Raw genomic sequence first — 27958 nt, forward strand, 5'->3', positions numbered from 1 at the left:
AAGCTATTCCACGTGCCTTTAATGACTTTCTGTTTCACAATGAACTTTCACTTTTGACTTCTGACCCCGATCGATCAAACGCACTTTACAATGGAGACTCAGCTGCAGTTTGCATATGCTCTTCAACATGTACGGCCGCCGCGGTGGTCTAGAGGTAGAGCGTTCACCCCGCATGAGGAAGGTCGGGGTTTAAATCCCGGCAGCGACAAACCTAAATCGCTAAAACAAGTAGTGACAATTCCATCACCAAACGCTCGGCATCACTGAGGTGTGAATGTCACGGGTCCTCGGAAATAACCTTAAAAACGGATGTCCCATGTCACAGCAGGTGTGTCACGCTAAAAACCCTCACTGCTCAATGGCCGTAAGCGCCGAGCATAAGCCTAGATTTGAAGTCCTTCACCGGTCTTGGTGACGTCTCCATATGAGGGGGAAATTCTCGAGAGGGACGTTAAACAAGATACCATGCGCGGATCTAGAGAGGGATCGGGGGGGGGGGGGGGGGTCCGGACCCTGGAATTTGCAAAGATAAAAAAAATTACAATATATATATAAGATTTATAAGAAAAATTAGTTGACTGTTATTATATCACGGGTTCGATTTTGTGAAAAGGTTCGACCCCCCCCCCCCCCCTGGAAAAAAATTCTGGACCCGCGCCTGGATACCATCAATTAATCAATCAACATGCACAACCCAACCCCCGCCTCAGACAAATTATCATCAATAAAACTCATTTCAGTGATTTTCATAACAGATGCAAGCTTTCAAGCACACTAAATCTCATTTTATAGTACAATTGTCTATTCCAAATTTTCTCCTGCCACCATAGACTGACCGAGTGACCTGTAATAATCCATCCACTTAGTATATGGTGGTTCTAGGGCATCCTGACGTTAGTTAACATGTTTGCTATGTATATGATTTCCAGTACAAAGAAAATTCTTCCTTTTGATTGACATGAAGAGAAGTAGGACATGTATAAACTACGTAGAGCATGTGGTTTTCTTAGAATAAACTTTAATCGCAATGCCTGATGGAGCCGAACATTACGCACAATTTTATCTTTCCTACTTCAAGTTTACACACTGTGCTAAAACTGAAACTTTAATGAATTGTATTCACACAATATGGGACAATATGTAAAGGCCACTGTTTTCATGAGCGTTGTACATATTGCTTCTGTCTAAGATTAGATATGTGTTTTCTATTAACTGTTGTGCATCGACACATGCGGTTATGCTTCGTTACTTCTCAAGTTCAGAAGATAAGATTCTTGCAATTTCATTTCACTGAGAAGAAAGAGTTTACTTGGAGGGTAAACAAAATCGCTTTAATTTGGATCTAGTTACAGACGGGAATTTCGTCCAATGGATCTGACATTGTGGGGAATCTATGGAAGATTTTCTAGACATTCGATCGAGCCCTAAGTTGTCGTCTGCGCTTCTGTTGACAGCGGCGTTTGTTCACGTGATCGGATACTCATCCACTCATTGGTCAGACGGGGGTGTGTTTTACACGGGACTGTGGAAAACGTGTATCCTGACCCCCACGTTTCACTGTCTTGAGGATGCTTACACGGCAGGTGAGTCGACTCAAACCCACTATATAACATACACAAACTCTAAACTGCGCACTACCGTCATTCCGTGAGTACGTTTCATAGGAAGTTGTAAAAATCTTCAAATTTCAAACATCAGCAAATTGGAAAACCTGTATATTATGTAGTCATTTTATAATTTGCTCTCTGAATGATCTACTAATTATCAAAATTAAAAATTTTCTTTGCCTTGACCTGGCCCCAGGATCATGTAACAAACTCAGACTTAAGTCAAACTTTCAATCAGCCGTAAGATGTTCATTACTTTAGAACTGAAACTCTTAATTTTGCAGACCCTAAAAATTTGACGAAGCAACATTGAATAACAATATTTTTTTTTTGGAATCACTGACTTCTCAATCATTTCATCGCAATATTCAGATTTTGACTTAAGCTTAAAGGTGTTTCATGATCCTGGAGCCAGAACACCTTTGTCACACATGCAGCGTCTTCTGCCGTTTAGTGACGAGTGAAGGCTCTGATGAATTACAGTTCGTATTTGTTGTTAGCGTCATCCGTTTGTGTTGAATTACTTTTAGGAACTTCTATATGTTGTGACATCAATGATTTTCAAATTCAATCATACCCGAATTGCATGATGGGTCTTTCATTATCCGAGCTTACACCCCCAGTAGATTCTTTTACTTCATGGCGATTCCATTACCCCCATGGGGCACCTAGCATTAACCTCCTAACACACAAATAAACACAATCTGTGTGTGTGGATGAGAAGATGGCGGGGTTTGGCAGCGCAAGTTTGTTGGTGAAGATTGTCTTCATCTGTGTCATTGTAGCAGTTTTGTTTCATCTGATTGGATTCTCTACGGCCTATTGGACCAATCGTTCATCCTATGTCTATTCTAATCACTGGGGCCTGTGGAAAAGCTGTCGTATTTATTGCTCTTCAATGGGGACAAAATCCGGTAATTTAAGTTAGCAGTTTTGTACAAATCTGACCAAAAACAAATTACTTGTATTATTACAATTTATGGTTATGTACAATGTTCTTGTTTTATTCTAATTAATCAAATATTTGATTGCATGTTTAATTGTCTCTTGTATATGTATTGTTAAATTCCTATGTAAAATTTGAAATGAACAGAGATGCATGTAAAATTTGTTTTAATTATTTTTCTTTGGAACAATGATTCAAATGTTACAATCAAAGGAGTTAATATATGCATGAAGTAGATAATAAGACGGTTGATTTTGTGTTTATGAAGTTGGATGATCAGGTTTAATTACAACCCGCTAAGTGGATAACAAATGATCTTCAACAAACAGCCCTGGGATATACTGAGCTTTTCGTCAGATTTCTTTGATGAAGGAACGTGCAGATGTGGGCGTTCGCGGAGTAGTAGCTATGAAGGTGGTGAGATATTTTTGTGACGACACAAGTGCATTCTAACTTTAAAACAACTTTTCAAAACTCAGAAGTTGTTACCAAATGACAGTATTTGTTTCCTCTGAGTTTTGTTCATGTTGATACAAATTCGTCATCATAGCATTACACCAGATGTTTGTTAAATGCTTTTGTTAAGTGAATCACTTTGCCAGACGTGGATTGTAATCTGGGACGTCTCTTCTGTTCCCTAGCAATAGAAGAAAGAGACAAAGGTATTTTTGACGAGCCATTAACAGATATTGTTTTGTTTTTTTTTTAACATGGGAGACTTTGATCCTCTGCCAAAGCAAAACAGGGTTTTTCTGTTTTATTATTGACGGAATAACGGATTTTCATCTGAAATGAGATAGTATCAGAAAATTCAGTGCATTATGAACATCAATACAATACATGTAGATGTCAAAAACATAGTTAAAAACGTTTACGTTAATATCTACATAACAATGACACGTGATCGGTAGCATTGGCACGTGATAATAGCATTGACACGTGATAATAGTATCGACACGTGCTATTCTAAAAGTCTTGTTCATTTCTGGAATAGCCATTACTACTATCTTCGACGTAATATTTAATCGCATCTGCAATGCGATATTAACAATTTTTGTGTTACATTATGATGTGGATGTTATTGTTTAATGTTGTGTTATTATGTCGCGCTAGCTATGAACATTACGCTCCAGATTTATTAACTGTTTACGACAAAATCCCATTGGAATGAAAGTATTTTGAGGTAATTCATGAGCTAAAATAGTTAAGTGAGTTATTCTGATTTCTCGGTATTGTTTAGTACATTTATGTGAACACTGCAAAGGGTAATTTCAGTCGCTAACATGTATATAACTGTTGTAATCTACCCTACATTTATTGTTAACATCAAAGAGAGAAGGGTATTCTTCTTACGGAGTTTGTCCTTGAGATTAATTAATCATCTAGATCGATTAATCACCTAGATTAATATGTCAATGTCTGTTTTTCTATTTGCTTGCTTCATTATAGGTCCATGGATTACTTAGAAATTGATTAAAGTTAATTAAAGGAATGATTTTGAAGACATGGTGCATGTATTTAGTACTTATTAGAACATTGACGTACATGAAATAAAGAGTGGAGTTCTACCCAATCATAATCACCAGCTTCGAAATTCAGAGGAGATATGCATTTGTAAATACGGCTATATAACAGTATATCTGTTCCTCTCCTTGTTGATTGATCTGACATTTTAATTGGTTACCATGGTGTGATTTGTCTTGACGTTTTGATTGGTTGAAATTGGCATGGTGATATATCCATGTCTCTAGCGTGATTTGTCTGACGTTTTGATTGGTTTCAATTGGTTTAGGGCTATATGAAGTCCTTTAGCGCGATTTGCCTAATGTATTGAATGGTTAGCTTGGTATTATACCCTGGCCGTTATATGTTTTGATTGGCTGGCCTGGAGCTATACCCCGGAATTCCGACGTTTTGATTGGTTCGGCTGAAAGCTATACCCAGGAATTCCGACGTTTTGATTGGCTGGCCTGGAGCTATACCATGGAATTCCGACGTTTTAATTGGTTGGCTTGAAGCTATACCCAGAAATTCAGATGTTTTGATTGGCAGGTTTGGGGCTACATTTAGGCTTTCAAGAGCGTGGTCTGATATTTGATTCTTTGATTTGTAGTTATGTCCATGCTTTTCTAGACGATTAATCTGACTGTTTACACCTAGATCTCCAACATGATTTATTTGTTGAGACGATTTGTATATTTTCCTTATTTTGCGGGGTTGATTTGGAGTTATGTGCTTTTTAAAAGACTATTTTTCTTATGTTTTTTCTTCGTTTTGTCAGGTTGGTTTGGTGCTACCCAGGCCTTTGAGACGATCGGACTGATTGCTGGATTTGTTGGTCTGATACTAACCATCCTATACATCTTCGTAACCCAAACAGCTGGTAATCGAGTGCTGTTTATAATCGACCTCCTAGCGGTGGGAATAGCAGGTATGTAAATTAGCGATGGAGGTCACGAGTACGAAAATATCCGTATCGATTTCTCATCAAATTAATATCAGACAATGGATTCTATGACAAAGGAGAATCTGAAATATATCATTTGTTAAGCAATTTACCTGCTCATTATGTTAATTTCATCATGTATTGAATCAATTTTTATTTTCATTTCTCAGCTGGATCAACCCTCCTTGGGGTCATAATATATGGTGCAAATGCCAGCGCCCTCTCGTGGTCGTTCGCACTGGCGGTCATAGCCGGACTGGTATATGGTGTGGCCGGAGCCTTGATGGTCATCCATCTGCTCAAACCAAACCTCGTCCAGGGCTGATGCAGTAGGGAAATATGTCTCCCGAGATGTTCTGGCTGCTATAGGAGTGGGCGTTTTATGAGATAGATAGAAGGGTGTTGCATTTTGCAGCATCGAATCACATCTTCCAAGCGCACGATATAGTTTTATTTTTGATTTCTTTTATAGCTAAACTATTTTTAATTAAAATTATGATAGGATTTTTTAAATATACACGTGCATGTCTTCCTTGTAAGAAGGAAATTGTAGATAGTTTGGGACTTTGTATCATGTTTTTACAACCGGTAATGTAAAATAAATATTTCTATTTATGTATTATATCTATTGTTATCATTGGGCCATTCAAAGCCTGCGTGCTGAGGGATGACGTACATAGAATATTCCAGTATCGCCTCCAATCCATTTAAGTTTACCATGGCCAAAATTCACCTCTAGACTAAGAGTTACATGTAGTAGAGCCTTAGGAAATATTATCCCTACTCTGAAGATTACATTGTATACTATTGAATACAGAGGACTTCAATGTCAACAGATGGCGCTCTCTCCACTAGTATTCTGAATGTCAATAGATGGTGCTCTCTCCACTAGCACTCTGAATATCAATAGACGGTGCTCTTTCCAGTAGTAATCTGAATTTCAATAGATGTCGCTCTCTCCACCATCAATAGATGGCGCTCTTTGTACTAGTATTCTGAATGTCAATAGATGGCGCGCTCTCCACTAGCACTCTGAAAGTCAATAAATGGCACTCTCTCCACCAGTATTCTGGACGTCAATAGATGGCGCTCTCTCTACTAGTATTCTGAATGTCAATAGATGACGCTCTCTCCACTAGTATTCTGAATGTCAATAGATGGCACTCTCTCCATTAGCATTCTGAATGCCAATATATGGTGCTCTCTCTTTTAGCATTCTGAATGTCGATAGATGGCGCTCTCTCCACTAGCATTCTGAAGTCAATAGATGGCGCTCTCTTCACTAGCATTCTGAATGTCAATAGATGACGCTCTCTCCACTAGAACTCTGAATGTCAATGGATGGCGCTCTCTCACTTGTATTGATTGACTAATGCGTTCTCTGTACAAGTATTCTGAATGTCAATAGATTGACTAATTTAAATGTACGAATAGACTGAAGATATGATATCAAATTCACACAATGAATCCTTGACGCTGTCAATGACTTTTACAAACATGCATCGCTCATTGAATTCCAATATGGTAAAATTCGCTTCAAAGTAATAGAAAACTTTCATAGATACCATGATATATGTTTGTATAACGGAACCCGTTGAGAGCAATAAAGATTGTATCAGAAGCCCCATGTGTATAGATTTAATGCAGCTTTTATTTTCTTTTTAAATGAAAGAGGTCGGCTTCTGAGCTAATAAATAATCAATGTCTCGGAGCTTCTGTCGGAGCCTTAAAACGTAACGCTGGCTTCCGGTGAGGAAATTCTGCACGAGACGGCTCTCATTGAGGAAGGAGTGTTATCATCATTCTCCATTCGGAAACGTACACTTCACCATTTTGAGTCTGGATATACGCACAAAAGACTGTAATTTCATTTTGTCAATTCTTATACATGTATACATGGATCGCACAGGGCCGACATAAGGGATCGTGTCGTACTATGTCTGTATTTGTGGAATATTTTGGGCAAGAAAAATTTGCAGTAAGTCAATATGACTTGTAAATATTTTACAGCATTTTCAATGTAAACTGATGATTCATGTAAAATTTATCCCGATTGCAAAATAATCGCTTTTATGAATCTGCATGTCAATTGATATCAATCGATATGAAATTTTCATTTTCTGCTGAAACTTGTAGGAACGCACAAGAAGTGCGTTTCACATTGATGCAATCCTCACTGCATTGTGTCGGCACATTGACCAGCGGCCTCAAGGTGGTGATTAAAGCCATTGACCATAATTCTAAGGACGTATTTAAGAGAAAATATATCAACTAATCAAGATTTATGTCTGAGACAGCAGTTCTTCTGTGATTGAGGTACGTTCAGTATTCTGTTGAACGCTTGAATTGGTAAAAGTTGTATATATGTAGATGACGATAAAAGTTATGAACTTGTAAATTTCTGTTAACATCAGTTGCTGGTATACATTAAACTGACCTTATCAAAAATAATTTTCTTGAATTAGGCCGTTAGATTAAATATGAAATTATTATTCATATCCTCTTCGACTCGATCGATGCTTTAACAAAGAAGGATGGTGATTTGAGCTCTCATAAACTTACTAAATTTGTGTTTCCCTATTTGCACGACACCTGATAATCCTTTAGACAATATAAGCACTTGTACCCACCGCGAGTGTACGAAAACATTTTGCGTTTCATTTTAGATTTTAAGAAAATCTTCTCCACCTGCCCTAAACCAGCCACTGTACGTAAGAGTTAAACATACCTAAACCAGCCACCGTACGTAAAAGTTAAACATACCTAAACCAGCCACCGTACGTAAGAGTTAAGCATACCTTGGAAAATGATAACTTTCTTATTTTCAAATTAAAAAACCCATTCAATTATCAATTCAAGATAGACGCATCTCACGATAGTGATAAAGATTCACAACTGTCACGAGTTAAGGAGGAGTAATTTATCATCGTAATGGCTACCATATCATCAGATTTCTCATGTGTGCTATTCCTCCTTAAGGGGAAATTACACAATTGGTTAGTATTTCAACTACTGTTAGAATGTTCTATACATCCTTATTCTATCCCTATCGGTGGATTATATACGAAAACATTTGCTGACACAGAGAAGGCAGAAGAGTACGGTGATGTACAGCAAGCCAACATAAATATGAGATCAGTACACAGGATAAATTTTGCCCCTGTTTTATTTTCGCCCATTTGGCTTTTATCTGCAATGGGCAATTTTAAAATTGGACGAATATGAATTGATTCACAACTTTAAGTAGCATAAAACATTATTGGACCGATTTAAAACTGGGAAAATCATTTTCAAATACAATTTGGCGAAAATTCTCCCTTGTATAGTAACACATTCTGAATCATATCACAGGTATGCTGACAGTAAGTCCAGTACTGAGACATTCAAACAGGTGCTTACAAGACTAAACCCAGAAGACTAAACTCAGAAACTCGTGCTTACAAGACTAAACCCAGAAACTCGTGCTTACAAGACTGAACCCAGAAACTCGTACTTACAAGACTAAACCCAGAAATTCGTGCTTACAAGACTAAACCCAGAAACTCGTACTTACAAGACTGAACCCAGAAACTCGTGCTTACAAGACTAAACCCAGAAACTCGTGCTTACAAGACTAAACCCAGAAACTTGTGCTTACAAGACTAAACCCAGAAACTCGTGCTTACAAGGCTGAACATAAAAACTCGTGCTTACAAGACTGAACATAAAAACTCGTGCTTACAAGACTGAACATAAAAACTCGTGGTTACAAGACTGCACCCAGAAACTCATGCTTACAAGACTGAACATAAAACCTCGTGCTTACAAAACTGAACCCAGAAACTCGTGTTTACAAGACCGAACCCAGAAACACGTGCTTACAAGACTGAACCCAGAAACTCGTGCTTACAAGACTGAACCCAGAAACTCGTGCTTACAAGACTGAACCCAGAAACTCGTGTTTACAAGACCGAACCCAGAAACACGTGTTTACAAGACTGAACCCAGAAACTCGTGCTTATAAAACTGAACCCAGAAACTCGTGCTTACAAGACTAAATCCAGACACATGCCAAAATAAACCAAGTAATTTTCTGTCGCTGTTTAGTGACGCAAAGAATAATGCATAAAATCACATATACAGCAACTGTATCTCAAAATCTGACGTACACAATAGAATCAATCAGCTGGTTTCTGTTGACAAAACGTTTAGACGTTAGTTGGCCATCATCGATCCAGCTCCAGAGAATTCGTTACCTTACAGAATAAGTATATTCATTACTGCTTTGTACAGAGTATTAGAGAAACCCAGCATTCATATGTTGCAAACTAAATCTAAATGTGAGTGCGTTTCTGTTCCAGTGAGATCTCGCATGAAGAAGACGGTTGGGGATGTGAACTTGATCAATAGCAACAGAAGCAAAGAAACGAAGACACTGCCGATAAAATTCAGTTTACGTCGAATCATTGATCCGGAGTCTCTGTTGTTTCAGAATTTTAATGAATCTGTGTGCTGGTAATTCAATTCATCATCGGGTAGGTCTACCTTCTCTACTCCTGGAGTGTAATTCTGTCAGCTTTAGTCCGTGTAGAAAGTCAATGCTATTTAGATGCATGAGGATTGCTCGTAGATACCCAGTTTAATCGAACACAAAAGAGTATTGACCACTTTGACTAATTGGTAAAACCGCTTTCGTACGGAAGCCACGGACGTGAATTTCACATCTTTTCTCTGTGTTAAACTTTCCGTGTGTCGATAGAATCAAAGAAATATACAATTTGTTCATGTGTATCCAGAGAATTTCTCCAATAATTGACCTTTGACTAGCATGAGAAAGTGCCATCTTTTCCTTAAATAATCTGTTTGTTATGGAGAAGTCAAGAAGAACTTCTGTAGACCGGAAGGGCATCCAATCTTTGTTTATCCCGACCGTTCCAAAGATTGTGTTTGAGACCTCAGAGACATGCGGACCAGAAGTCACCGGCAGTACGATCCCTCACTCTCATTCTGCGGGCGAGCTAGCCATCGCCAACGAAGGTAGTCATTTACAGAATCGCACCGGAAGTACGCAGTTTCCGTCGTCTGAAAGCAGTGAATCTAGCTCTCGATCCACTCTAGACCTGTACTGCTCGCCTCGACTTCAGAGACGTACAGTATTCCAATTTAACCAAGATGATATTGACCAATCGTGGACGGAAGCCATGGTTTCCCGGAGATCATCAAACACATTGGGACCCGGAAACAAAATCGGAAGCACATTGTCGCTGACGAGCGAATGTACTGCCAGAAGTATAGGCCTCATCTCGAACGATTCATCCTCCGATAGCACGCAATTTTCCGACAAACTGGAACACATGAAACAAAAACAGAACTATCTCCGGCGGTATGCCTCGAACCCGGAGAAGAATCAGAAGGAACCCGTGGACATTGCCGTACAGAGGAGCACCAAGTCTTTCAGTAATTTTCAGTCGGAGAATCAAAGAACTAGTGACGTAGGGAGCGACAGTATGGATGACAGCTTGTGTGATTACATCACAGCGCGGGAAGTTCAAGAACAGATGAAACGCTTTTCGACGACTAACTCTAATGAAAACTCTACAAATAATCTTATCACCATGGTAACGGATGACTCGGAAATGAAGGAAGGACGAATAAGACAATGGTTGACTAATATAGCCGTAAATGATGGGTCTCCGTTATAAACATGGTATATGAGTCCGGAAGTGTTGATTTCATCCATACAAGATTGATGGGATACAGTCTTGTGAGTGGAGAGGGGAAAAGTTTAAGATCTACTCAGAGTTAAAGACATTTTCCTTAACAGGACTGGGTTTTGACATCCTAATGGTCAAGGGCATGGAAATTTGCCTGGAGTATCAAACAATGGATAATGAGTGAACAGGTGTTATTCGTTTTGTAAAGAGAGAGGGGTCACTCTGATAGTTAATGTTCCTTAATTAGACACCTTTTACTGGTGACGTACACCTGATGTCAAAACTCGGAATTTCATGTTCCGACCATCAGGTGGTTGTCATTCATTATTCACAAATTGATAATACAAGTAGCTGATCAATGCAGTCACGGGATTATAAATCTACTTGATTATCTATTATATCTCAGACAATTACCATATCGAGCTCATAAACTAGTTTAACCCTAAATTCAATTGTATTAATTCAACAGACACACAATGACGATTCGCTGGTTCTGAACACAGAACTTTCATGGTAAATATAATTTGAAAATAACTTTGACAGAGACGTAAAGTGGAAAATAATTGCAATTCCTTTTCTGTTAAAATCATCTGTTGTGGGCATGACAAACTTATCAATAATTGACAGAACTTTCGAGCTCTGTGAAGAAACCTGCACTTATACTGAGAATATGGTTGCTATAGTAACTTACCAATGTCTGTAGAGAAGTATAGTTCCACCAAATAGACAGAGCTCTTCATTATAAGTACAGAGTGTATTATACAATTAGTCAATAATACGTTTACATCATTTACTGATCTTTGGGGCGTTTTTCTTCGATTTCATTTAATATTGAATAGTTAATATTAAAGTGAATTGAGATTGAAAGTATCCAGTAAAATAAATGTTTCAAGGGCATTTACCGCCTCATTCAACTCTAATCTGAAACAAATATTTATAAACTTTTGACACGCTCCCTTTGAAAAGCCTTCCAACTGATTTATTTTGTCAAACGTTACTTTCACACATCTAGTTTGATACTGCATGAGGAAAGGAATTAAGCTTCAGTATCAACAGCTATCCAGAGAGTGACACGTGACACACAATGATGACACAATGATGCTCATCTCGTTTGTGATTCTTAATATCAGTATTAGTTATTTTGATATTGAGCCTGACTACTTAGAACGTGTACGTAATATTTGCTTGTGACGGTCTGCGACTGAGAAATTGTAATTCACAAATATTATTACGCACGCAGTGCTGTCCAGAAGTCGCCTTTAATATGTGTGATATGAAACGTCAAGGAAAATAAGATAACCAATGATGAAATCTGTTCATAGAATTGTATTCCTGTATCAAGCGTATACAAAAATCAGAACAAATAATAATAAAAGTCAAACAGTTATTACGTCACAACTGTGGGAGATAGAAGAATGGCGTACTTTGTGCTCAGCAGAGCTCATGAAACGTTTTATTTCTATTCATGGTACATATTGAACTCGGTTTAATCCGGTTAGGCAGTTCAGCCATGAAATCTGTTTCCGGATAACCTTACAAAGAAACAAGGGTGTCCATTTGGTTGTGACCTACATGTAGTTTATAGCGTCGGACTGTGACCTAGTTTATATACAGTGTAGTTGTCTATTGGTTGTGACGTATATTGGGTTTTGTTTCATGATGGAAAATTTCGTCAGAAATAATGTGAAAAAGCAGAAAGAGCATAAAACTATATACTGCGCTTGTAAAATGGCGCGGATAAGGGGGAAAAAGCTACACTGAGGTAATCATTCGCAACTTCTTGGGCCTTTCCGGCAAGCGGAAAAACAATCTCGAATGCATTACGATAGCGTATATTTTTATGTGAAATCTAAATACACCTATCAAAATTATTCAATGTGTTGTTGTTTTTTCCAACAACAAACAAATCCTAAAAACAATGAGATATCTCCAATGTAAGTCTAAAAACATCTTAATAATCACTAATTAGTGATTTAAACAATTGTAGGAAGCATCCATTATGTTCAAATTTCGTACTTCGGTGAATGTAATACATTCGAGGCGTTTCCCCCCGAACTTGCTGGAAAGACCCTAGAAGTGGAATCAATGGGTTTTTAAAAGTAAAAAATATGTCTGAATGGACCTAATTGGTTACCTTAAATTAGTCTGTTTGAATGGATTTAATTGGTTACCTAAGTATTTCAGGGTAGATATGATTGGTTATCATGTTGGTGACCGCCAGGGTTACACAGGCGAAAGAGTATAAGAATGAAGGGAAAATGTGAAATAAATAATATTTCAAAAGTACTCTTGATTGATTATTCGTATTTTTCGTGGTTGAGCAAGATGACATGGCCATCGAAGTTTAATTTCTATAATTATAAGAGAATAAAAAAAAGTACTGGTAACTCTCTATCAATATAATGAAATAGTATCTATGGTAAAATCAGGAAAGTTGATGCTCATGAAAGTTAATGAATCCAAAGTCAACAAAAGTGTACAACTTTGTTTTAAAAATCTGTTGTGAAAAAAACCCAGATATTTCTACTGGTGCACCGCTAGTGGCGCAGCCCTTGTTACTCTTCATATGATTTGTGATCTACAGGCACCCGGTGAATATTGTCATAATGGACGCCATATTTCTTCTCAAAATTAGATCCGAAAGATATAGTCCATAGAAAGTAAATTTATAAGGGGGGAGGGAGGGAGATGAGAACAGGCAATCGGAATATCGTTCTGCCTTTCCGTCAAGTCGAGAAAAAACGAATTGACGGAAAAGGCCGAGCGATGTTCCGATTGGTGAACAGTGAGTTTATCTACTATCGTTCCAATAAGAGGTTATCACTTCGTGCAAATGTTTGGGCGAGGCTTCTCAAAGATTTCAGTGAAACAGGTTTTTACGTTTGTTCTCTGCACGACCAATCACACTGAAAGAATGACATAGTGTGGTCATCTAATCTCACTGCACACAGCGAATCAGTGGTTGAAATTTGCATGATTGACCAAACGAAGTGGCACGCTGTTATTTGAACGATTGTATTTTGGCCATGCCCTTGGAGAGCTAACTACGATGTTATAAGGGGAGAGAGATGGAAAATTTTGCTAGCTCAATTAAAAGAAAACGAGATTTTTTCCCCAAAGAATCCAAACCTGGCCACACACAAACTACGAATCAGACACGCTCTACCTTATGCGTTCATTTCATTTTACCTAAGCTCCGCTAATCTATGTACACCTTCAATATATGGCTTTACCGATTACGTATATACTCGTCTACAAGTACGCATATTCATTTCAAGATTCCACTAACTTCTAAATACGCCAAATATTATATGTATACGTTTACGGTTTGCTTTATGACGTCATAATATATGTAACTATATTTTTAAGCAACCTATCATTGAAAAAAAGAAACCGTTAGTTTTCATTATTCGTTCAGCAAGTTTTGTTTTTAACATACTTTATTGAGCAAATCACAAGGATTTGGAACAAGTTCTAACAACTTACAAGTCCCTCTTTGCGATATTTTGACATGTAGCGAACAAAGTCATGTTGCATATCAGTATGTTCAATACACGTATCAACACTTCGCCGCGAGTTACGTCCCTTTGCGGGGTCAACCAAAGGTCAATCGGTGAAAAACCAAGTTTTCCTTCTTTACCTTACCAAATGTAAGATGTTATTACTTTGAATTTTAGCCAATTACCAAGTTTTCATACAAGTTAATGGGTTGCCCCAATCTGGGGCATATTGTAGTTTACATTTTCGGGATCTTTGTACAAAAGGGAATACTAGTGGTATAAAAATTACATGAGGCAAACTTATGGGGTAAAAAGCTGGTAGAATTAATTAAAAAGAGTATTATCTATAAGATTATACTAATTGGTAGAAAAATGTAATTTTAAAACACAAAAAATGGTACTTTTTATATCATGAATAAAATTTAAATTGATTGCCATGGCAACAAAAAATGTATATTGAGCAGCTTTACAAGGTCTACGTCAGAAAATTTTTACTTTAAACATTATTTGGACCATAAATATTTAAGAAAGCATGTAGAATTACTACCCACCGAGCTTTGTTTCCATGGTAACAGATTAAAAAGAATTATTTCATTTATGCGATTTGTCACTTTGTTTTATAATTGTACAACTTTTGAAGAGTGCATTGAGCATTTTCATGAATAAGACAATTCCTGCCCAAAAATGATATTTATATCTATTTGTTAAGTATTGTAGTATCACATTTATTAGAAATTAATTTCAATATTCCGGCGGGTTTTCCACGGTCCTGCTTCGTCATAAATTCCGTGTTACATTAGCCCGAACCTGTCTTAAATACTACATTTTTAAAATAATTTCCCTCTCCTTGTTCCATTGCTTGATGTTTGTTTACATAGTTGAACATACAACTGTAACCGGTCAGTGGTAGATCTAGAGGGGGAGGGTGTACCGTACAAAGTTAGTAAAAATGACACTAATAAATCTGTTTTATGTCGACGTTATGCAAATGTTCCTCAGACAAAATTAAGACTATTTTAAGATGTACTAGAGGGGTCCTTTTTTATTCTTACATGATCATATCAGTCGCGTTTTCTACATTTCAAAGTTCATGCGATAAATCGCTCTATCATCGCAAGTAGATAGCATTGAAATATGAAGTGCATGTAATTAGAGAGCATTGTCAGGTTTATTTTAAAAAATGCTTGTGAATGTCATAAAAATCCCTAGCTTCGTTAATATCGAACCTTGTCTTTGAGGATACTATTCACAAACAATGATCGATTATAACAGCCTCAAAATAAATCCTACTTTCCCAAGCAAGATTCGCAGAGACTACATGGTCACAGCATAATATTTTAATGGAAATTAACCGTAGCGCATTCATATATAAAATATTGTAGACTTTTATAATATCAAAGAAAATAGTTTATAAATGATCATTTGAGAAACATTATTATTATATTTTGTCATAGAGGGTTACACATACCCGCTTGCCACTTGACAGCGGTAGTAGCAATCGTAACTACTCGGCTATTTCCGTAACCGCAAATGAACCGGTTACGGAAAAGGACGATTGCGTGATCCGATTGCGGTAGTAGATAACAAGTAAATATTATGACATTTTCCCTTGATTCAACTATGATTTGACGCATTTTTTCATTATGACGTCATAAAGCGCGAACTGCACTGAGGTATATCAAGAGTTATCTTCCCTGTTGTTGATAATAATAGCAGGTAAAATGTACAATAATTAGACGAATCTACAAGTTTCACGAATAGCTGAAAAAATATCTATATTAGTTTGCAAAGACAAATTAAAATCCCCGCATAATAACAGCAGTCAGCTTTATATCAATATTGACTAAGTCAAGCATGAAAAGACGATTAAAAAGATTATATTTAGCTTTAAAGTAATTTTACAAGCGAAAAGGAAATGATATACATCTTCGTTATGTCCGAGTGTGTTTATAATCAAAATTGTGATTAGTTTTCCTCCAAAAGTTCACGATTTATCAGGAAGTGCATACGTCCGCACCTTTCAATAACAGTACTAGATCAATTCTCCCAATGGCTGCTCTAGTGACGTTCCCTTGGTCTATCATATATCTCTTCATTAGAAGTTTGGTGTATATTAATATCACAAAAATATCCTGTTCTCCTGCACGGTCCGATGACGAGTTACTCCTGTGCGTAATGGTGGTATCTAGGGACGCATCGATTTACAAATCCTTCCTGAAAACGCTCGCTCCAGAAATGTACAAAAAATCTCCAGTGCACGAAAAACGTTTCTCATCATGATAATCAATATAGAGTAAGGGTTTTAGTGCTTTCGACATCCGTCCTTGAAAAGCAGACGTTTGAAAAATCCAAACTCAATGACGTACATGCACACAGTCCTTAAGTCAAATTAAGGTGACTGATAACAAGCAGAGCTGGTCCTTGTATAGATTCAATCGTACGTTTCACACATCTCCAAAACTAATTCCAATTCAAGATATTTGTATTCATATTTCTCACAATTAATTAGTGCATTATAAATTCATTAAATTTCACAATTATGAGAGAAATGGTGAGATTTAATGATATTCAGTGTCAAAAGAATCACGTAAAAGATCAAACACAAAACTATACTATACTCCTGCATCAGAAAATAGCAAACGATCAGATGACGGGTCTCGTGGGGATCCGGGTTAGAATAGCTAGGTCCTCAGTACCCTTTGCTTGTCGTAAGAGGTTACTAAATGGGGCGGTCCTTCGGATGAAACTGCAAAAACCGGGGCCCTGTGTTACAGCAGGTATGACACGATAAAGATCACTCCCTGCTCAAAGGCCGTAAGCGCCTAGTATAGGCCTAAATTTTGCAGTCCTTCATCGACAATGGTGACGTCTTCATATGAGTGAAAAAATCTCGAGTGGGACGTTAAACAATATATGCCAAATGGTTGTGCAAGTACTGCAACTTCATGAAACGAACCTGACGAGGCGTCGTAATCTTCGGTCTACCAGCTTTAGGACGATCGGCAGTTGTAGCAGTCAGTCTATGGCGTTTGTAGGGACGACAAATTGTGGTTTTGTGGACATTTAGAGCTCTCGCCACTGTGTTCTGGGTGTTTCCAGCCATCAGTAACTGCACTGTTTTGTTACATGCATCATTAAGTAGCTTAGTAGGCATCCCTATACGTAATGTGAGAAACGAATTTCAATATCGGACTAATCTTATCAGATATATGAAGGATAACAAACAGGTCTGAGACGCATGAAATGATGTCACGTGTATGCGTGCACGTGTCAATCGGGGTATGTCTAGATGTCTCGGACAGGAGAACGCGGAGTTCGACAGAGTTCAATCAAAATCTTTGTTTTATCGGGCGATAAAGGTACCTAGCATTGCAGGAAAAAAATTCATAATACGCAGGCTATGTATTTTTCCTGCAATGATTGCTACCTTCATCACCCGATAAAACAACGAAGATAGACATTTTATTGTTTATATTTATATTTTTGTGTATTTTTTAACTAGATTTAAGTTCTAAAACATCTTATCGTTGACTATTTCGAAATTTTATACAATATGATTTGTAATGCTATTAATGGTCCTTTGGTCAACAGGATTCAAGAATTTGGTTTTAAAACGCTTTCGTCTAGATTCCAATAACATATTCCAGCCAGCCACATCAGTGTGCGAGCGAGTGTTACAGATCTTCATTCAAGACACTTTCTAAAATACAAACCAAAAACAAGAGGTACTCAAACGGTACAACATACGCCCGTTAGACCTCCAATGGAAGATATGTATTCCATGATGAGAAAAAGTCTAGAAAAGTATTTGACCTACTTATAGCCCTAAAGTAGGTCACGGTGCGCCAATCAAGTTGAAATGTGAACTGATTATGTAATTATCTTAGAGGTAGGTTGTGAGAAAATTTCAGGACAATGCCTGTATTCATAACGGGGAAAAATCTAGAAAATAACAAGGTTTTTCTACTAAGTGATACTACGACCTTGACCTTTGAAAAACAATAGCCATCTTCCGCTTGGCACAAGGAATATGTGTATTAAATTTGACGGTCCTAGCCCTAACGATTCGGTCTTTATCATGCCTACAAGGTTTTCCTACTAAGTGATACTACGACCTTAATAGTTCGGTCTGTATTCTGCCTACAATGTTTTCCTATTAACTGATACTTCGATTTTGACCTTCAAAAACAATAGGCATCTTCCTCTTATCATGGGGATTAAATGTACCAAGTTGTAAGATCCTAGCCCCAATAGTTTGGTTTATATTCTGCCTACAAGGTTTTCCTAATAACTTATACTACGACCTTGACATTTGACCTTGAAAAATAACAGGCGTCTTTCTCTCATCATGGTGATCAAATGTACCAAGTTGTAAGATCCTGGAGCTTACGGTTCACTTTGCATACAAAGTTGGAAATCCCATGAGCACGAATTGTGCTCCTTTGTTAGCTGACCTGGGTTTTTTTGTATTCTAATGAAGTAGAGCTTACTCAAAACCTTCTACATGAGAAGAAAAACTCTCTTTCTGTGGCCTTCAACTCGACATTTGAATATATTAACAATATCTCTTGCTGATTCCTTCAACCGACGACTTTTTATATATTAACAATAATCATTTTCATTCATATGTCGATTCGATATATCCCTGTGAACTCGAGATAAAAGGCACCACAGAGTCCTCCACATCTGCTTCGTACTTAGATATTTTATTGAAAATAGATATTAACGGCAAACTAACAACTCAACTTTATGACAAACGGAATGATTTCAGCTTCCCATACTTATGTAGCAATATTCCATTATCATCTGCATTTGGTGTTTATATCTCTCAACTGATTCGATGCGCAAGAATTTGTTCTGCGTATGATCAGTTTTTGAATCGAAGCAGGCTCTTGACAAACAAGTTGATGTTACAGGGTTTCAACAGTCTCGTTTAAAGTCAGCATTTCGCAAATTCTATGGTCATTATAATAATCTAGTTTGCCAATACAACCTATCATTGGGCCAAATGGTGTCTGACGTATTTCATAACGATTGTTAGGCCTTTCCTGGCACTTTAATTTTAACTACGGATTACTCCGTTTACCTGATCAAGACAGGGTTCACGATGGGTGTGACCGGTCGACAGGGGATGCTTACTCCTCCAGCCTCTGGTATGTCCAGGGGTCCTTGTTTGACTAACTCTTTATTTTGTATTCCTTATAGGAGCTGTGAGATTGATCACTGTTCGTTATCTTCACCTTTCGTTGTTGAAATATATCTAAAACATTAAGGTCCTGACCCCTAAACCATATATATTCCTGCTTCACATATTAAGAGGCGTTAAGTATTCTGATGGATGGGTGCCCTGGGGTCACCCCAACTCACATCATGTTTTGATTGTTTAAATATCTTTAAAATTGTTGAGATTCCAACCCTTAATGTAAATATATTCTTCCTGCACATGACACAATGTACTGATGAGCACTGGGTTTTTGTTCATCGTATTTTTCCACCCCATATGCCCCTCAAGAAAATTCCGAGAACTTATTGCACATCTGAAGGACACCTCCAATAGCTTTCCAAAAGATAATTTGGCGACTACATAAAATGTTAGACGAGTTCTAGGAACCGGGTTTTTCTATAGAAAAATATCGTTTTTCAACCCCAATCCCCCCCCCCCCCCCGGTGAAAATGAAAATTCTGAAACCTTATTCCACATCTACAGGGCACCACCAGGAGTAGATGATTCTCTACTGCGTTATACGTTAAGTGGAGTTCTGGGAACCAGGAGTTGTTTTTATGTCGAATAAAGAAATGTGTGACACCCCCCATAAAATATTTTCTCTATATATTTCCATGTAAAAGTTTGATCCCATATTGCACCCCATCCTACCCCCAGGGTTTCATGTGAAGTACTGCGAGTGATAGTATCGTTTTGCCTACCGTCTGGTCATTTCTTAAAAGTTATCATTTCTAAATGGTTTTTATGTCAATAAAGATACATGCATTTATTTATATGAATTTTCATGAAAGTTGATTTATTTTGACAAAACAAAGAGAGATAACTCTATAATATGGGTTAAAATCACGTATTTCACTAGAAGAATCGATGGAAAACGGAAAATAGTTTTAACCCCCACCCCCCCCCCCCCACCCCCCCGTGAAACACACATTTCTTTTTGCAGGTATTTTAAATTGTCATTTAGAAAATGAATACCAAAACGTTGGGGTTTTTTTGTTTCACGGGGAAATATATGTTTACAGACCAAAACACAGCGAAAATGTTCACTCTGTGAGGTTAAATTGTGAGAAATGAAGAATGATTAACCATTTTTTACTCAATAGTATAAAGCAATTTCATAAATGAAATGGTTATTTATTCATATCAATAAGCATTTTAAAATATATGACGTTTAAAAGCGCGGTTTCAAGGAACATATTTTTCTACCCCCTAATCAAAAGGAGTTGAAATTGAGAGCAATTAATCAACACTGGCATTAAAGTTAATAACCAAATACTAATGCATTCTACTTTGCATTAAAAAAAGCTATCATTAGCAAAATTGCAAAGCTTTTTAAAACATGAGTTGAAAATGTATTGAAAATGTAGGCGGGAATCCAGAGTTAGCGTGCGTAGTTCTTTAACGTTTCTGACCAAGTGGCTCTCGAAAAGATTTTAAATTTACCCCACCCTAATTTTGCCTTTTCGTGATTATCTCCCCTTTGAGGAGGGAATGGTCCTTCATTTAAATATACTTGAATCCCCTTTACAGAAAGACGTGGTATACGGTCCAGTGGTTCTGGAGAAGAAGGTATCAGCATAGAAAACTTTTATCCATATTGTGGCCCCACCCTACCCTCAAGGACCATGATCTGAACAAACCTGAATTAATTCTGTCAGGAAACTTTCAAGTAAAGCTCCAATCTTCTGCCCCAGTGGTTCTTGAGAAAAAGACTTCTAAAGATTTTGGTTTGGTTAAAATAATGAATCGACTAGGTATATCAAGTCGTTTGATTGAGATTGACTCAATGGTCCCAGAGACGGACAAACTTTGATCAGAGATGACACAAAAATGTTGTTTGTATACGTAAGTTTGGAGATACGTCAGATCAGCCATTTCCTTTAGAGTACTCACGTACACAGTAAGGCGCGAAACAACTTGTTTACATGCGGGAGTGTGACAAACATGTAAATGTGCGCAGTTAGTTTCTCATACGCAATTTCATCACCCGAATTCCACTAATACACAAACAAAGTATGAAGTGTAATAAGGGAGTAATTAAATACATATAGAATTCTTATTATATCACGCTATTTTGTTGCTCGTACGCATCACGTATATATATCTGGGATATTACTTGCAAATATGACATTCTTTTTATATTTCCACTTTAGTAAAACATTTCTTTCGTAAGTACGTGTATTTCGTATTCCTATATTTACATATTTAAACATAAGCCGCTTTTAATACGTTTTATCGTTTTCCTCACCGACTGCAGGTCCAATGTCCTACTTAGGTATTCAAAGTTCCATTAGATGCACCTCCTACACAGAAGAGTTCTTAATTCAAACGTGAAAAGATCTGATAGTTTTCTTGATTTATAGCTCGTGGGTCACGATATGGTTTCTCTAAAACATGAAGGGTCTAAAATAAGACACTCCCAGGATACCAGGAGTCTGTGCCCACTTGCACGTACACATTGATTATTACCGATTGTCTGTGTGCACAGTCACGTTTGTGTGCTCGCGTCAAACAAAATGTGGATACTACTAGTATAAAAGAATACCATTTCATAGATATATAGCAGATGTGGATTTAAAATGCTTTTTGATTTCTGGTTATAGGTCAAGGGTAGTAATGAAATATTATAAATATTGGTGGATATCATTTATATAAAAATGGTACCATTACAGATTTCGGTCTCAAACCTGGTACAAAGATATTACGTAGAGAGGAAATATCTAGCGATACCCTAATCAAAAGGTCAAAGGTCAAGACAACACTCCGTAATATTCTGGACGAATATCAAGTTGAGAGTACTCCTCCAGACCCACGCCTCATACTTGCATTAGCTGTGAAAGTGGTTGCAACCTTATTTTTCTCTCAAAAACTCTCAATGGCACAAGAATATATATTGATGACTATTAAAAACATTTATATTTTGTTTTAAAAAAGGGAAACCCTAATAAAACTACGTTAGGAGACTGCTTTTAGTGTAAAGAAATATATAAGGAAGAATTATTGTCTTACAAGACAATAATTATTTAATCACCAAAAGCACAAGTGCCTGTTTTGAGGTTAAAAAGTGTTTAAAATAATTAAACACTATTACTGAAATATATAATATAGAGCAATTTTCATTGAATTCAATTTTTTATGATAAAATGACAGCTAATGTCCCTTTGATACAGGCAAACACAGGCATAAAACGCCTGGGAATACACGCTCATATAGACGCTGTCTGCTGCCTAATCCTACTATGTTATACATAAATAGAATTAGAAAATAAAGGAATAGAGTGCTTCATGAAGTATGCCGGTGTAGAACGTCACGTGCACAGTTCATGCCCTCGTGTATTTTCGAAAATGATATATACTTCCTTAAATTTCTCCAACTCTCAACCTCATACTTCCTGCAAAGACGACAGGTGGATGTCGAGATTAGGACGCCTATTGGTTTATTCATAGTTCAAGGTCATGAATATTCATTATTCAAACATTAAAGCTTTGGTGTGGTATACGACAAAGTTAGTTCTTTAACGAAGCTCATTAATTGATAATTAATTAATATGATAACTGATAACACGTGGTTCCAGTATAAAGAATAGAATTACATTCTACCGAGAATATTGGCACCTTGGGTAAGATTTAAATACCATAGGGTGGGAACATAACAATACAGTGTGTGGTGTGTGTGTGTGTGTGTGTGTGTGTGTGTGTGTGTGTGTATATATATATATATTCCATAATGCATGGGGGTACTCCACATTAAGCTTATAGTGCCCTAGATTCGATTTGTAAACCATACATCGATCATAGTAACAACATAAACATTTTGAGCAATCTTTATTGCTCGTAAACTCGGTATATACAAAATGAACATCATGATTACAAAAATGAGTTGTTCATAACAATTGAATGAGTTATTGAAGTGGACAACAGGAAATTCCACCGGAACTCATGAAATGGGTTTCGAACATTTCGCGTCATTCCATGTCCTTTACGTGACATCAAGCATCAAGTCATGCAGAATACCTCCTCTCAGAAACTCATCACACGCAGTTGATAAGATTTACACAAATTATTACAAGAACCAAACTCTCGGACACGGAATAATAATATTTCCTTCACCGGTGTCCCATAGTTTGGTTAGCCTGAATGGATCACGTGACTTCTGGTTACATGTGGGCGGAGTTTTTGTTTCCCTCGTGATTCAAAAAGCGTTCATCACGATGTACCAGTCTTTCTGTGGAGATACTCAGCACATTGTTGAAAGACATCCAGACCTCGCTGTATTCAGGTGGCATCGTGGCCTCATTCCCAGTGTCTCCTGGGGAAAAAAATTAAGGAAGTATACTACATCGTCATGTAATGGCAGCTTTCTTATTAAGGTAGCTCACCACACTAAAGCTTATACTCTGTATGACACCACGTCACAAGATGGCGATTCAAATGTTTTGTGAAATTATTTGTCATCATCGAAGCTCAGTGGTTAAAGCATGGGGTTGATGAACCCTAGATCTCGAGTTAACCCCCCCCCCCCCCCGAGTCTTTTATCCATATGTGTTGATATAATATTTTTGAAAATCATGTTTTTATCCAGATTGGTATATTTTTTGCCTTTTTGGCATATACACTTATTGTATGTCATCATATCTTTTGTAATTAAATCAATATTCGTACTGATTGGAGAAACTATTTCTGGGTGTAGTGAGCCACCTTAAAACATAACTGATTGATTGTCTGTTGTTTAACATCACACTCGATAATTTTTCAATCGTATGGAGACGTCACCATTGCTGGTGTAGGGCTACAAAATTTAGGCCTATGCTCGGTGCTTACGGTCTTTGAGCAGGGAGGGTTCATTACCGTGTCACAGCAGGTGTGACACGGGACCTCGGTTAAGTTAACTCTTACGACAAGCAAGTGGTACTGAGGACCCATTCTTACCCGGTTCCCCTCGGGACAAAACATGAATGAAAATATTAATTCGGCAATATTTTGTATCTTCATTTTAAATTTGATTGTCTAGCTGAGTAGCTCAGCCCAGGACGAGACTTGATCGAGGGTGTAAAGTTTTGGGCGATTTCAATGAAACAGGTTTACTTTTGTTCTCAGTGACCAATCGTATTTTTAAAAAGAATGGCATAGCGTACGTGGTCATATTCAAACCATACGGCTATCAGTGAGTGAAATTTGCATGCTGGATCCAAAGAAGTAACACGCTGCAATTTTGATTCCACGAGGTACTGTACTAATCAGCTAATAGCTGGTAAAGTCTCAATACACGTGAAAAATTCGGTCGTAAACAAACAACTCATGAAGTACACGTACACACAGAAATGAAGTATTTACTTCCACATTTCCACGTTTGTTCTATTTTCGCGACGTTACCTAGGCAACACTATCTACGCCATCACATGTGGCATTTCCTGTATACCCCCTCCCGTATATTGTTGTTGGCGATGAAAAACGTAGAATATGCTTAATTTTTATAACGCACAAACAAGATCATTTAAAGTGTTTTAAATGTCGTGCAATGTTCGACAGCAATTACGACAACCATTTATAGACCTTATTTCATAAGATTCCAAAAACAGACAATAAAACGGCCTTGAATGTTATCAATGTACAATGAGACAGCCTTGGATATTGCAAACAGTCCCGCAATCTTCTGTATTCAAATCAGTGCCACTTCAGGATTTTGGTAGAAAGCCAAAAAGTTAGAAAATGTATATACGTCCAGCCAAATTACCTTACATGACTTAAGACAATGAATAGGTATCGCTTGAATGGTAGCCAAATAGAGCACTCTAAGGTTTCTTAAAAATATGTAAATATATTCCAAATTATCTGACATTTGCACGTTTTGAAATCTATTTTTAACACTTTCCCCCCCAAAAATTTACTTATATTTTCTTTTTAAAAAGGTGAAAACACCAGGTATTAACATCAGATATGGTGATATCAATATAGTTTAATATTTCCACTTCCCTTCAAAAACAACTCATTAACATTTTGTGGATATTCTGAACAGACGGAACAAGTACATGCTTAACAAGAACGAACACAGCTGGTCAATGTAAACTTGCCTCTCAAGTTTCAAATTTATTCGGTCAGACCATATTTAGTGGTGATATGAGGTACAAAACATTTTACCATGATCATTGTTCGATTACAACAGAGGTATAAAGACAATGGGGGGAAAAGATATCAGAAACACTGTAAGAGTTGCAGGAACTGGACTCACCTTCGGACACTGTCCTGTTGTTGGTTCTCCGCTGGACCCTAGGGACACTGGTAAATTTCCTTCCCCGAGCGTTCGTTTCTTTCATTTTGGAGTTGTGTTTTGTCCGTATTTAACCTTCAGAATGCTGTTCGTTGTAAACAAGTCGGCTATTTATACACGCACGCGCTTTATTACAATAAACCTCAAGGCGAACCGAAGTACGGAACAACAGTGAGGATCATAAAGTGATCGTATCGTATCTGAGGGGCCAGGTGATGAATAGAAAGAGTTCTCCCAACCGCTGTCACACGTCTAGTACAGCCTAAAAACACCTTGGACTTTCACAATGTCAAGGTTGGTGTTGTGAATACTTTTCACTGAACATTGATGAAGACTATTCTGTATTGAACCATCGAAAATCGCTAATTAATTTTTCTAGAGATGTGCACCAATATTTACTCAATCAGAATCTGAATGATTTTAATATGCAATGACAATCGGAACTCCTCGAATGTCTCGCGCACTCAACATAGATCTCGGTTGTAATACGATGGCATCCATGAGCGAATTTGATGCATTGTCAATTGTGACGTCTATGTCGAGTGCGCGAGACATTCGAGGAGTTCCGATTGTGTGCAATGACATCAAAGGGACATCACAACAATCACGTGACACACTGTCACTCCATACTATAAATAATATTATGTATACATGTAGGCCCTATATCTTGTGTTTATGTTTTCATTTTATAATATCTATTTTCTATTCTTTCATTGATCTGTCTGTGAATGTTTTATATAGGTTCACAGTGTACACTAGTCATGTGATACTCGTGGTGCTATCTTGTCCAAATAAAAGAATTTATCATTGTAATTCTTCTCAAGTAAACTAACGTGTCATAGAAAGTGCTGACTGACTGACTGGAATTCGATAATATACCTTTAAATTCTATGAAAATCTCAAGTTATTAAGGATCATACCAATATCAAAAAATTCGTCTAAGTCCTGTAAAGACAAAGCCGATAAACACAGATTTCAAATTGAAAGGGGTCTTCCCAACAACGGGTTCCAAGTCGACTCGTGGCGTGTTATGGCACACTCGGAGATTCCCACGTGGCTCATACCTCGCACAGTGAAGCCTGGTGGAATTATCCGAGGATTGCAGATTGGCCAAAGACAGAGTCAATCTCCTTTGATCCGTTCACCTATGATCGGTACACGTGTAGCGATCATAGGTGAGCGGATGACAGGATCTAATTTTAATTGGATTATAGAAAGAGCTAACGGACGGGGCACGCGCCATATGGCGGGGTTCCTAAAAATAACAATCCTGTGCTTTTAATTACTAATCAAAGCTAAATAATCGTCCGGAAACGTAAAACGGACATTAATGAAATAAATGCATACATAAAGACTGTTATGGAATTCCATATACAGAACAAAAACAATCCACTGGTTCATGTGTACTTTATATTGAACACAAAAACAAAGCACACACTGTGTCCCTTTTGTTTACATAACACATTTCTGGTTTACAGTCAGAATAAACTGAGTGAAACAAGAAGTCATGGGTTCGAAACTGTCCGGCAGTTCTTATTCATAGTCCTTGGTTTGAAATGCGGTCAACTCCCGGTTACAGAACGATGACTGACTGAATCGTCCGAGGAGGAGAACTAGACAGAAATTCTACCACTGAATGCATTATCCATCAATTCTATACATTTGTCTATTCATATTTTATGCTCTTGACATTTAAAGAACCAGGAAATAAAAATATAATTGATGTCTCCCGAGCAAGTTAGGCGTGTGACTAATGACATGCGCGATTGAGAACGTGGGGCCTCTGGAAACGAGGTTTATTCTTATCATTATTGTTTTAGCCTTCCATATCTTTATATATTGAAATGATATAGCCATTTCCTCAAGAATGTGAACAATTAATATACGTACGAATCTTGATAAATATATCATTTACAGATTATAGTCGATGGAAACAGTTCTTTACAATTTCATGCATCAGCCATATAGACTGCCAGTGGATGTCTGTATATGCCGACGTGCACGCCACAAGTACAAACAATTTTATTTTTAAATCAAACGAATTGTAAATATTTTAATGATTATAATACATGCGTCATATATTATGAAATACATACATGTATCAATATACTATATAATATGTAAAAATACCACCATTATAATAAAACTAAATGCTATTGCTGCATCTATTGCACGATTGATCTTGAGGTTTGTCAATACAAATGTAATCTATTTTGCGTCTGTGAGGCGCATGTTTTTGACGCCATAATTGAGTTCAGCGCCACCAGACAAGTTG

General features: G+C 37.3%; 3 protein-coding genes across 6 annotated transcripts in view; 2 read left to right on the forward strand and 1 right to left on the reverse strand.

Moving 5' to 3' along the window:
* The first annotated feature begins 1013 nt into the window (after positions 1 to 1013).
* On the forward strand, positions 1014 to 5618 carry LOC125647783 (uncharacterized). 2 transcript variants are annotated; one of them, XM_048874597.2, is made up of 4 exons: positions 1198 to 1583; positions 2393 to 2521; positions 4835 to 4984; positions 5170 to 5618. In XM_048874597.2, exons 1-4 carry the CDS (start codon positions 1394 to 1396, stop codon positions 5322 to 5324), a joined length of 624 nt encoding a protein of 207 aa, XP_048730554.2. In that variant the 5' UTR covers positions 1198 to 1393; the 3' UTR covers positions 5325 to 5618. The 2 variants fall into 2 exon arrangements, with proteins under 2 accessions (XP_055995868.1, XP_048730554.2); XM_056139893.1 differs by lacking the exon at positions 2393 to 2521 and having other exon boundaries at positions 1014 to 1583.
* A 1031-nt stretch (positions 5619 to 6649) lies between these two features.
* LOC125647488 (uncharacterized) lies at positions 6650 to 12079 on the forward strand. Of its 3 annotated transcripts, XM_048874162.2 has the most exons (3): positions 6650 to 6977; positions 7136 to 7315; positions 9340 to 12079. In XM_048874162.2, exon 3 carries the CDS (start codon positions 9847 to 9849, stop codon positions 10678 to 10680), a length of 834 nt encoding a protein of 277 aa, XP_048730119.1. In that variant the 5' UTR covers positions 6650 to 6977; positions 7136 to 7315; positions 9340 to 9846; the 3' UTR covers positions 10681 to 12079. The 3 variants fall into 3 exon arrangements, with proteins under 3 accessions (XP_048730119.1, XP_048730121.1, XP_055995869.1); XM_048874164.2 differs by lacking the exon at positions 7136 to 7315 and having other exon boundaries at positions 6780 to 6977; XM_056139894.1 differs by lacking the exons at positions 6650 to 6977; positions 7136 to 7315 and adding an exon at positions 8583 to 9246.
* An 11144-nt stretch (positions 12080 to 23223) lies between these two features.
* Positions 23224 to 27958, reverse strand: part of LOC125682949 (17-beta-hydroxysteroid dehydrogenase 14-like) — a 16445-nt gene continuing 11710 nt past the window's right edge. The window contains exons 9-10 of the mRNA XM_048923587.2: positions 25645 to 27958; positions 23224 to 23724 (exon numbers count right to left, since the gene is read on the reverse strand). The exon at positions 25645 to 27958 is cut by the window's right edge and continues 89 nt beyond it. Of these exons, the coding sequence (XP_048779544.1) occupies positions 27892 to 27958 (67 nt within the window). The 3' untranslated portion in view covers positions 23224 to 23724; positions 25645 to 27891. The remainder of the gene's footprint in view (positions 23725 to 25644) is intronic.

This window comes from Ostrea edulis, chromosome 6, assembly GCF_947568905.1.
Source record: "Ostrea edulis chromosome 6, xbOstEdul1.1, whole genome shotgun sequence".
In the NCBI taxonomy this organism is placed as follows: domain Eukaryota; kingdom Metazoa; phylum Mollusca; class Bivalvia; order Ostreida; family Ostreidae; genus Ostrea; species Ostrea edulis.